The following is a 12,401-nucleotide window of genomic DNA, read 5'->3' as shown; positions in this document are numbered from 1 at the left end:
AGCAACCAGAATCCTACTCACAATTTTGCATTTACCTGATTGAGATTATTTATATGAGATTAGGAGATATTTTCATCTCCTACTTTGTCCGTTACGTTGATCAAATGAATTATTTACCTAAAAAGTTTATCTTCTCTCGATTCGATGATCGACCTGTTACCAAACAACATGGCGGTCTACTACTCGAGGATTCGATATCCACTAACGATGCGACTTTTAGCGCGTAAAAATGTTTATATCCGTTCCTTTCTCTTTCCCTCTTTTCTCCTTTCCTATCTCTTTCTCTCTTTCTGAATGCAGTCGGCTACACTCAACACTGCTTCTCAACATTGCAATACATTGCGAATTCTCCTGTTCATTCCTGCTGTGCCCTGCCGCGAAACTCGAACGTGCTGTGGTGCCTCCATGGCCGATACACGAGGAGATGGAAGAAGGGGGAGTATGTCCGTATACGCTTGTGCGCATGCGCACTAAACATCAACGAGCGTCACCAGTTTACCGCCCGCAACCTCTCAACGCCACGAAACACCGCACAATTTTTTCTCTCTCTTTCCCCTCTTACCAGCCAGACACGATACTTCATTCATACTCGGTATTGTGCTTACCAGGGCCGGCCCAAAACCTCATCGGAACCCTTCAATATCCGATCTATCTCTTGTTTGCTAATCTTAACGACGATTTTTTTACTTGTTTTTTTTCTTATTCATATACTTATTGTTAAATACATTTTTTGATTACAAAAAAAATAGATAATAAAAATGTTGGGCTCTGTATTAATATAATCGAAGTATAATAATATTGTTACTTTCGTTGTTGCACAAGAAGACATTAAAAGTCGAAAAATAATTGTCAAGACAAATTATATACAACAAATATACAAACTAAGCTTTCCCTACATGTCGGGGAGACTCGGTTCTCTTCGTAAAGGTCCGCCAACTACATCCTCTTGCGTCCTTGTCGTTCTCGTTTTATAACTCTCAGGTTCTTTACTTTCCTCTCTTTCTTTCTCTCTTTTGCTCTGTTCCATTTGGCTCCGTCTTTCGTTCCGTGCACGCACGTATCTTTCGGTGCCGTCCGTTCTAAGTCAGACTGCAAACGTAAACCGTTCGTTCGTTCGTTCGTTCGTTCGTTCGTTCGTTCTTTATTCCACCTTTGAATCATTGTCTTCTTTTTCTTATTTTCTTTCTATCTTTATTGCAATTTTGAAAGATGAAAATGCATCGTAAAAGAGAGAAAGAGTAGAGAGAAGAATACTCGAGGAATTCTACATTCTACTTAATCATTAGTATCTACAGCAAAGAAAATATCATTAATTAATTTGTATATATATTTACTATCCTTTCTTGATTTCAATTACGTTAAAATAATTTTTTTCTTTTCACGTAATAGGACGTACGGAATGTTATTTCAATATTTTGTTGATACCTAAGGGAAAAGAAAAGAACGATGAAAAATTCTCTGTTCTTTGCAATAGAATGAGATACGAGAGTCGTTCGCGAATCATCTCGCTTCATCTAATAAAACGAAGCCATAATCAAAGAGCTACCATATACACGTCGAACACGTTATATTCATACACATACATATACATATACCTATACTTACGAACATGTATATAAGTGTATGCGTATTCATGGGAAGGTACTCAAGGTCCCTATGGAGAGTATTGAATTACTTTCTTTCTCTATCTCTCTCAGTTCTTAGTGAATTCGATACCAATGTATGAAGAACCTGCCTTCTTATTGTGACCACTCGAATGATCGAATGATCGAGACTAACAAAGAAGATGATGACGTATCGAAACTTATCTCCTTTATGATCGATATTGATTTCACCTTAAAAACATAACTTACGATTTTCTTTCATCCTCGAGGATATAAATCATCATGATCCTCTCCTACCAACGTTTTTTCTTGATACTCAAAATTTCTAACTTTAAATACCTTATATAGTTTCAATATGGCGATTCAACTGAATCCTTTACTGTTATTCGTCTAACCTAGGACGTGCAAAAGAAACACAGCATATACATACTAAATACTACGGGCGTGGCAATGCGAATCGCGTGCACCGTTTCCCTTGGGAGGATATCCGGTGTGGAAACGTTCTATCCCCCCTCCCCTTTCCCCCTCATTCCCTCTTTCACGATGTACGATTACCCTCCCCTTCGTCCTCCGTCACCTTTCCTCGTTCTCCTTTCTTGGCGCTTCGTGTTACTACTTATATCGTTTATATATTATATTTATATGTAAGTATGAGTAGATACATATTATATATATCTATAAATGTATGAATGCATATGTGTATATATGCATGCATATAACATGTATTTATATGTTTGTATTAATGAACGTGTGTATTTGGTATATATGTATGATGTATGGGATCTATATATAAATTTATGTATGCAAGCATAAATGCATGTATGTGTATCTCTATGTGTGTAGGTTAGCTTGAGTTGTTTTCGATTTGAAGTGCGCTCGTAAATTAATTAATTAAACTATACATAAGAATCATGTAGATCATGTAAAGAAGAAACATTATGAATGTGTATGACATTCTTATCAATTGTACAGTTGGAAGCGTTTTAAAATGACATACTTTTTGAATATTTATACTTAGTACATGATGAAAGGTCATCCAATTACTCGACTATTCTAAGAAGGAAAGATATATAGTAAGACACAAAGAGAGTGAGAGAGAGAGAGAGAGAGAGAGAGAGAGAGAGAGAGAGAGAAAGGGAAGTGGCGGTACATCGAGGAAAAAGAACAATCGTGGATTTCATCGGGTATATCTTCGTGGCATCGTTTTCTGGAATTGTGCGGTTTAATTGCCTAATTAACCGTAACGCGCAGGCGGATCGTAAAGAAGCCGTTATTTAAGAGAAAATGAGAGAGAAGAAAAGTACGTGGTGTGTGTACGCGCTAAATATTTCGTTTCTTTCTCTTTTTTACTTCATATCAAGTTAAAGTTAGCGCAATATTCAAAAACATACACGTACGTTCATGCATTAATTTACACACAAAAAAAAACAAAAAAAAAAAGAAGAAGAAGATCGATTTACCTCGTAACAATAAATAAACTAAACAACGATGAATTAATCATTTACTTATCACCCTTCCTGTAATAACACGCTTACCACACCTGGGTCCAAAGGACCCGGACGACAAAAATCGTTAGAAAAAAGAAACTATTGCATAGATTTATTTCAACATTTTTTTGAAAAGACTATATAAGTTTTATAGCTTTAAATTAAATTTAAATATGTTGAAAAAATTATTAAACTTGTACAATTGAGAAAAATGACGACTCAAGTTGCAAAAAAAAAAGGTCTGGCTCCTTTGGACCAAAGTGTATGGTAAGCAAAGGTTAAATATGGAGTTGAAATCAAAAGTGTTACACACGATAGTATGATAAATAAAATGTAAAGTGTAATAAAAAAAAAAGAAAAAGGAAGAAAAAGAAAGAAAAGAAAAAAAGAAATTATGGTCGTGTTGGGTCTCTTATCGTTTCCGGTTCGTGGCTTCGAGATTTCTGCTTTTAGAACTTGACTTGGTCGATTTTTTTATGACGTTTCCTTTAGTAGAAAAGAGATAGAGAGAAAGAGACACAGACAGACAGACAGACAGACAGACAGACAGACAGAGAGAGAGAGAGAGAGAGAGAGAGAGAAAAGTAAAGAGGAAGGGAAAAAAATTCATACGTTCCTAGAAAATAAAAAACTAGCATAATATCTCTTCTTGGCGTGAATGAGAAAAGTAAATACTATATATGTATCGAAGAGTTATTTAGAAATATACAATATACGTAATTGTAGAGAAGAATCGGAAAAGAATGAGAGAGAGAGAGAGAGAGAGAGAGAGAGAACCATATATATATATATGTAGGATTAAAGATAGTAAAAGAGAGGGGGAGGTGATGGTAGCTGGGTAGTGGAGTGAAGAGAGGATACGTAGAAGGACGAACGTAACTACTCTTCTATCTACGCGATCTCCCGTGACCTAAGTCACAATGAACAACACAACATACGCTTGGAATCGTACAAACAAACGGATATACGATATGCCGGATACGTGAACACGCGTATGTCACATATAGACAAGGAGAGAGAGAAAGAGAGAGAGAGAGAAAGAGAGAGGGATAACTTGCAGTCGCATGAATGACTCGAAATGACGTGTGTTCATTGAGCGAGCCGTGCCATGCCGACTTGCTGCTCTCTCTCTCTCTCTCTCTCTCTCTCTCTCTCTTTCTCTCTCGGTTCTTCTCTCGCAGCAAGGACACGGCATATATTCCGAGCGTTCCAGCAATGGGCACAAACCACACCATTATTTTTTTTTTCTCTCTCTCTTTTACTATTTACTACACTTTGCTCTTCTTCTTCTTCTTCTTTTTAATCGTTGAATAATATTTGTTATTTTTAACAATTAGAAAAATATTTGTCTGGAAAATGACTGTCAAATGTAAAAGTTTCATCAATGTATCGATGTATCCATGTGCGTTAAAAGTAAAAGTCAATTGAATCAAGTTCATTATTTCAGTTCAATTTTCTTTCTTTAAAAACAGATTAAAAATAAAATTTATCTGTGTGTTGGATTATCGTAGATAAGGACACAAATGGTTTTTTTTTTCTCTATTTTTTTTTTTCAAGATTAGATCGCATTGAACTCGTCGAATGAAGAGATAGTAGTTAGTATCGAGAAAAATATCTTCTCTATCTCTCTCTCTCTCTCGAGAGAGAATAATTTGAGAAGAAGGAAATTTAGATCTCTCAATGTTTCTCTTCGCATCGTAGTTAAATGGAACAACACGAATGGCGTGTACCATTTCCGCCGGTAATCACATTTTACTCGGTCAACTGCAACGGTCTAGCGCGTGCATAACTTGTTCGCATTCGACGTTTACTTGTATCCTTTAATAGTCACGCGGTTAGTTCAATCTTTTTTTTCTTGTTATTTTTTAAAATAAAATGTAAAATAGTAGAATAGAAAAATACAGGAAATTGACGGAGAACATTTCATGAAGAAACAAAAACAAAAAACAAATAGACGACAGGAAGATGAAAATAAATAAATAAACAAAAATAAAAAATTAATACAGTTACCTTACATTAATCAACTAATTAATTTCTACCAATAATTATGACACATGATTCAGTTAAATAAAATAAAAATCAAATTAATTTTGATGTCATTAATATTTGTAATATCAAATAAATCATATATATATATATATATATATATATATAAGATATATATTTATTATATATTTAATGGCATTAATAAAATAAATCTAAAATAAATCGTAAGATCAATGTTATCAATATCTCGACATATAATTAGTCCACTATCATAATTAGCAGCACAAATGACTTACATAATCTCTTTCGTTGTAAGCTTGGCCAAGAACGAACGACGTGATCTCAACGTCAACGATGACGATGACGACAACGACAACAACGACAACGACGACAACGACGACGGACATCCGTTCGTTCGTTCGTTCGTTCGTTCATTCATTCGTTCTCGAATAACAATCTCCAAGTAGCAATAGAATAACTAACTATAATATATCTAACTAGCTATCGAGAAAGCATACGTGTTTATCTAGCCAATCGATTTCCTGAAAGAGTTTTTATTCGGTGCAGGTGCTGACAACGACAATAAGGTGTTGAAAAAGATTCCGAATGCTGAAAAGGGTGGTGTATGTTTATGCCAATCGAGCAAATGCTTCATTTTATATTCCAAAACAAACATTTTCTCTTACTGTCACAATTATATATTACAATATTAAAAAAGCACATCAAAATATACGTTTTTGTTCAAAATTATTTGACCATCTTAGAAAATAAACAAAAGTTAGTTCAAATAATCAATCGTTTTTATTAAAAACAATTACAACTTACCTTTGTAGTTTTCTTTCATGCATTGACGCAAAAATTCTCCTTTATTATTCTTTAGAAATAAATTAAAAATAGTTATTGGTCATGAAAATAAATGTAAAATATATACAAATAGATCATACAGATGCATCATTTTATTGTGAAACACGTACTCTTTATTATTATCCTCGCATTAATTAACTTGGTTGATTTATACAAAGGGAGTACATATACAAAACACATTGATTCCTTTTTCTTTTTTTGTTCTATCAATTTACTTCTTCTTCTTCTTCTTCTTCTTCTTACCCACCCAACCCCCTACCCTTCCTCCTCCTACTCTTTGTTTCAAATCATCCACTTTCACGATCTTCCTTTTACATGATTTCTTTTAAATTATTATTATTATTATTATTATTATTATTATTATGCATATTTAAACAGTGATTTCATTTTATTATAGATTCATCTTTTGTTATCATCATTTTTTCTTGCATTTATTTGTCATAAAGTTTGAATGTTTTTTTTCTTTCTTTTTTTTATTTTTTTTTATACAGTCATATCAATTCTTTGATTTCTTCTCTCTCCTTTTCTAGCGCGCAAGTACACATACACACAGAGACAGAACACACACACACACACAGAGGCGTACATGCGCGGCGGCGCACACAAGCACACCCTGTCTCTCTTTCGAGCTATCTATTTTTCTATCCCCCCCCACCCCGTTCTTCTTTCTTTTTCTATTCGATTTTTCTCTCTCTCTCTCTCTCTCTCTATTTCTCTCTTTTTTTCTTACTTGGTTCCTTGCTGTTCTATCGTTTTTAACCCTCGGGACTCATACGTGCGCGTTCTTAGGCGACAAAACCGGAAATACGTCGATGAGAATTTATACCAGAGACACGCTCCTCTCTTCCAAGAATGATCGTGAGTATCAAGGCAAGTTTATAGGCGAGTCCGACGACTCCTCAAGCTTTACTTCTTTCTTTCTCTCTCTCTCTCTCTTATCTCTCTCTTTCCCTGTATTTTTCTCTTTTCCTCTACGAAGAAGAAGGCACGAACGTGGTAATGGCTTCTCGGTCTCTTCTTCATCGTTCACCACTTTTCGTCGTTCGTTATATTCGTGTTATATCCTTTTCATTTGACTGTCGATGTAATAAGTTTTACCAACGTTACGTTTTTCTTCTTCTTATCTTCGTTTTCTTTTTTCTTACTTTTTGTAATAATTTTTTTTTTGTTTTTTTTTTTGTTTTTTTTATTTGGTTCACATACGGTTTTTCAAAGAGTGAGAGAGAGAGATGTATCCGTGTGTACCATATGTTTCATTTGAGACTATGGTCGATGACCGTACGTACGACACACACCCACTCATACACGTACACTCACACACATATATATTTACATTCTTACTTACTTGCGTATTCGCTCTCTCTCTCTCTCTCTCTCTATCTCTCTATCTCTCTGTTTCTCTCTTTCTTAAGTTTTTATTCGTTCTATCTAAATTGTGTGTCTCTCTATTCGTCTCTTTAAGGATTAACTACACAACTAACTTTTGGAGTCGAAGTATATGATGAGGAAGAAAATGTGCGAGACAAGGAGAAATACGTCGTCGACCATGTTGGCACCTTCTTCTTCTTCTTCTTCTTCACATTGAAAAAGTCGACGAAGGATAAATAGAAAGAGAAAGAGAGAAAAAGAGAGGGAGGAGGAGGAGGAGGAGAGAGAGAGAGAGAGAGAGAATGAAACAAAACAAAAAAGAAAAGAAATACAAGTTGACGAAGTCTGATGGAAGTCTTCTCCTTTTCCAGTAAAATCTTTCCTCTCTTTTTCTCTTAATCTTTTTCTCTATCTATCTCTCTCTCTCTCTCTTTCTCCCTTAGCGAATAGACAACTACACGTAACGATATATTCACCGATCGCAAGAAACTCGACTCTCGAGTGTGTGTTGTGTGTGTGTCGAATCGTAACGGGGAATCGAGCCAGCAATATTAACAGCAAACAGCAGCAACAGCAACAGTAATACCAACAAAACTTGTTGCTCATAGGAGGATACGAAGAAAGCCTGCGTGCACGCGCGCGCACACGCTCACGCTCACGCGCGTGTACTTGTAAAGAGAAAACGCGTACGCGATTTCTTCAAGTATGATCGGTTTATCCTTTTCATGTTTCATGATTGCAATGCTTCATCTCTATATTTTAACAGATTCATCGATTTTTTCGAATGAGAGAAAGAGAGAGAGAGAAAGAGAGAAAGAGGAGAGGGGAAACAAAGGGGGACGTACGTTTGTAAGCATTAAAATTTTCGTTGATTTTCGAAGACGATTGATCATGGTGATTATGATGAAGATGATTTATCATTGGACCAAAGTATTCAATTTTACATATAGGACACGAATTAACAGAGAAAAATTAATTAAAAAAAAATATATATATTCTCTCTCTGTCTCTCTCTCTTTATTTTGTAATTTCTCGTATTTTTCTTCTTTTATCATCGTTCAGTTAGTAAATTTCGGTATCGCAATTTGGGACGTTTTCCAAATACAAACTCGAGGATTGTCGTCTTGGACATTGGGCGCCGTCGATTACGATTATTATTGTTATTGTTATAAACTATTTTTCTTGTTTTTTTCTTCTTCTTTTTTTTTTTTTTTGTTGTAATATTCTCAAGGACGATGATAATGATATATATATATATATATTGTTCTCGCGTGGTAATTTTTGTCGAGCAAAAAATATGTTTGAATATTGCCTCGTCGTCCCTTAAGAATCGGCCAGCCGGTGTACGGTGGTGTCGGCGCGCGAGGATTTGCGCAAATTGCGAAAGAATCCTAAAGTATTTGAAATAGTTTCTTTAATTCCACCATTAATTGCCAATCGGTTTTCAATAAATCGTCCCTGAAGTAATCCTTACAGGCATCTATACTTTGTCTGCTTATCTGTAACAAATACAAGAACAAACATCATGGATTGATTTAATTATTACAAATATTTATGAGTATTATTATTAACATATTGCGTGCCGCAAAAGACAAAGGGCACTTTAACCTTAAGTAGCGCACACAAACATATTGCATTAGAAAAATTCATTTATTTTATTTATTAACTGACATTAGAAACTCGAAAGTTCATTGTAGCAAATACCAAATCTCAGGCCCATTGTTCCCGGTCCCTGAGCGTGGTGGTCTCCCTCCATTCGTGATCTTCGTATCCTATTTCGTTTCAGGTTCCTTCTAATATTATTATCCTCACAAAAATTCATTAATTTACCTAATTTTTTTGTACAATTTTTATTAACGTCACATTTACGAATGACCTTGGCACACGCAACGCGTATTAAAATATATAACAATAAAATTAATATAATTATAAAATAAGTAAATATCAAAAAAAAAAAGAAAGAGAAAGAATTTGTGGAATGTCAAAAAATGTTTCTCTCCTACTTTCTATTAGCGTTCTCTTATTTTTCATTCTTATTTTTTTTTCTTTTTCCCCTCGCCCCCCTCTTTCTTTTATCTTTTCACAAGGCAGATTTTTTTTCTATCCGTTTTCCCCCTACTTTCAAAAATCGTTCGAATAGCTTTTCGCCAAAGAGATGCTGCTGCTGCTGCTGCTGCTCTCGCAGCGCATACGGTTCATTCAGTAACGTGACGCTTTACAACTGTTTCCGCCCCCACTCTCGGCCGGAAGTCCCGTTTCATTCATGGATCGGTCACAATGGTGGTTTTACGCAGCCACGCCCCTTCTCTACCTCTCTCTCTCTCTCACTCGTTCCCCCACCCTCTCCTCGCAACCTCTCCCCTCTTCCCGCCGCGCACAGCTACAAACGCCAGCAAGGCGCGTTCGCTCGAGCTCACTTGCTCCCCTCCCCCCGCCGCCACCACCACCACCATCAGCACACACCATCTCTATTTCTCTCACTTATTTGTTCGTTTGTTCCGTCGTACCTTTTCGTGCTCTCTCGCACTACGCTCTCAACTACACTACACTACTACCACCACCACCACACTACGCTACGACACAATACCCACGCGAGCTTTCGAACGTGCAGATGTAGTATCCGACGAAGAGAAGAAATACAATGTAGAACAACACAATGATAGAGATGAGAGTTAAGAAGTCATGAACATTGACATTTGAACATGACTCTCTTCCTCTTTTTTCTTTTTTTTCTTTTTTCTTTTCTATTTATCTCAACAGTCGTTTGATTATGTCACATACACACACACATATTACCGATAAGAACAAATTAGAAAATCTTTTTATACGAAAATGTCTTTTAAACATCTAATTAAACCCTTAACACAAGCACATATATTGTTCTCTTTTCCTTTTCCTTTTTCTTGTCTCTTTTCTTTTTATTTTATCGCATTCATATAAATATATATATATATATATATATATATATATATATATATATATATATATATCACGTATTCTCGATAAGAACAATTTTAGAAAATTTTTCCACGTAAAAAAGAAAAAAAGAGAAAAGTAGATACCAAATTAATTCTAACCAGTGTAAATCAGAGATTGTTTGTTGTTCGAACAAATTTGACCCCATTACAGTTTTATGGTAAATCGTACAGAGCAATGATAATATTACTGTAACTTAAATAATCATGGCAAAAATTTCGATCAAAGTTGATTCACTATGATTTCACCAAAAAAAAAAAAAAAGAAAAAAAAATACAGAAACCAAAAATAAGACGACAGATGTTAAAGACCAAACTTACCACCACCCTATTGGATTTTAAACATCGATTATAATTGTATCAAATGAAAAAGAAAAAAAAATGATTAAAATCACAATTAGATATTTTCCTTTTAATACAAGCAAGCAAAGAAGAGATAAGAAGAGCGAGAGAGAAGAAGAATATTTGGAGACTATGTGTAGTAATGGGATAGTAGTATGTGTATACGAGCTAGGAGGGTGCGAAGTCGTCGCACCACAAATCATCGTGAGAACAAGGTACTTCCGGAATTGATTCTACGAACCAAACGGTAACGACGACTTCCGCTCGCCTAGCGAGCGGCACAAAGGTGCCTGAAGCACGACGAGGAAGAGACGTAGATACACCGAGAGTAAGGGGGACCCCTCTTCCCCCACTTAGTGGGGAAGAGAGGAAAAAAAAGAGAGAGAGAGAGAGAGAGAGGCTAGAGGATAGAGAGTTAGGCAGGCACGCCACATGTATCCTTTCTCCCTTCCTCTCTTCCTCTCTCTTCCTCTCTCTCTCTCTCTCTCTTTCTCTCTTTCACTTTACTTGTTGTATCGAAGAACCGACGTGATACCGTTTTCTTCCTTGAGACCTTGGGAAAAGGTTTATAGAAAAAAACACGAACAAAAAGAAAAAGAAGAAGAAGAAGATGTTCAAATAATTTACTTTCAAAATTTCCTCTTTTTCTTCTGTCTCTTTTAACCTGTTAACTGGACAAGAGAAAGAGAAAGAGAGAGAGAGACGTATAAATACGTCAAACGTATTATTGCTTTAAAGCTAAAGGTACAAACCTTTGTACTTTATATATATATAAATAAACGAAAAAATATATTGGGGAATCTCTGGCAGGGGTGTGATGGCGTAACAATTCGACCTATCTACTCTAATTTTGAATTTAGTCACCAGATAGCGTATTCAAGTGCTAGAGATTCCACATGGCGTAGTAATAATTCGACCTATCTACTCTAATTTTGAATTTAGCCACCAGATAGCGTATTCAAGTGCTAACTAGAGATCCCAATAAAATTTGAACAGATTTAATCTAATCGAAAAACAAATCTCAATTTTTCAAAGATAAATAATATTTTATTATTAAAATATAATCATTAAAATCAAATCAGATCGCAATAAAAATTCTTCCTTTGTTTTTCTGAAAATTCAAAATTTTCAAAAAATTCAAAAACAAAAAGAAAAAATTGCGACTAATACTTTAGCGATACACAACATACAGATGTAAAAATGTTATATTGAAAGATACACACGATAGGAAAAGGGCGAGGGAGAGGGGAGGGGGAGGGTTGAGGGATGGGCCGATGGAGGTAGGGCGAAAAAAAGGGTAAAGAAGAAAAAGAAAAGAAGAAGAAGAAAAAAAAAATAAAATAAAAAGAGGCGAGGCTTTAGCTCGGTGCAAATTCGACTTACAATTAGTATGCAAGATCTGTATCAAAAAAGGAAGATGCACGTCCGGTGGCGATCAGCCGTCCGCCAGCGCTTCCGGTCTTCGCAGAAGCTCGACGAGTCTCTTTCCTCTTTCCCTCCTCCTCCTTTCTTCAGGCTTCCACTTCTATCTCTTTCTCTCTTCATCATCATCATCATCATTATCATTATCATCATCATCATCATCATCATCATTATCATTATCATCATCATCGTCGTCGTCGTCCTTATAATCTTCGTCATTATCATCATTTTCTTTTTATTTTCTTCTTGGCCATCTTTTATCTTGTCAGAGAGTAAGGATATCGGTTAAAAATCGACGATGGTAGCGATGATGAGAGTGCAAGGGGTGTGTGTGTGAGTGTGTGTGTGTGGAG

General features: G+C 35.6%; 1 protein-coding gene across 1 annotated transcript in view; it reads right to left on the bottom strand.

The window, feature by feature from the left end:
* Positions 1 to 6,031: 6,031 nt before the first annotated feature.
* eIF5B (eukaryotic translation initiation factor 5B) overlaps positions 6,032 to 12,401 on the bottom strand; it is a 35,262-nt gene continuing 28,892 nt past the window's right edge. The window contains exon 16 of the mRNA XM_015317359.2: positions 6,032 to 8,808. Coding sequence (XP_015172845.2) covers positions 8,701 to 8,808 — 108 coding nt within the window. The 3' untranslated portion in view covers positions 6,032 to 8,700. The remainder of the gene's footprint in view (positions 8,809 to 12,401) is intronic.

The sequence above is a fragment of the Polistes dominula genome, unplaced genomic scaffold (genome assembly GCF_049000335.1).
Source record: "Polistes dominula isolate Pdom_NZ unplaced genomic scaffold, Pdom_raw_medaka contig_33, whole genome shotgun sequence".
In the NCBI taxonomy this organism is placed as follows: domain Eukaryota; kingdom Metazoa; phylum Arthropoda; class Insecta; order Hymenoptera; family Vespidae; genus Polistes; species Polistes dominula.
The sequence above is the reverse complement of the archived record's forward strand: the minus strand, read 5'-3'. Positions and strand labels throughout refer to the sequence as shown.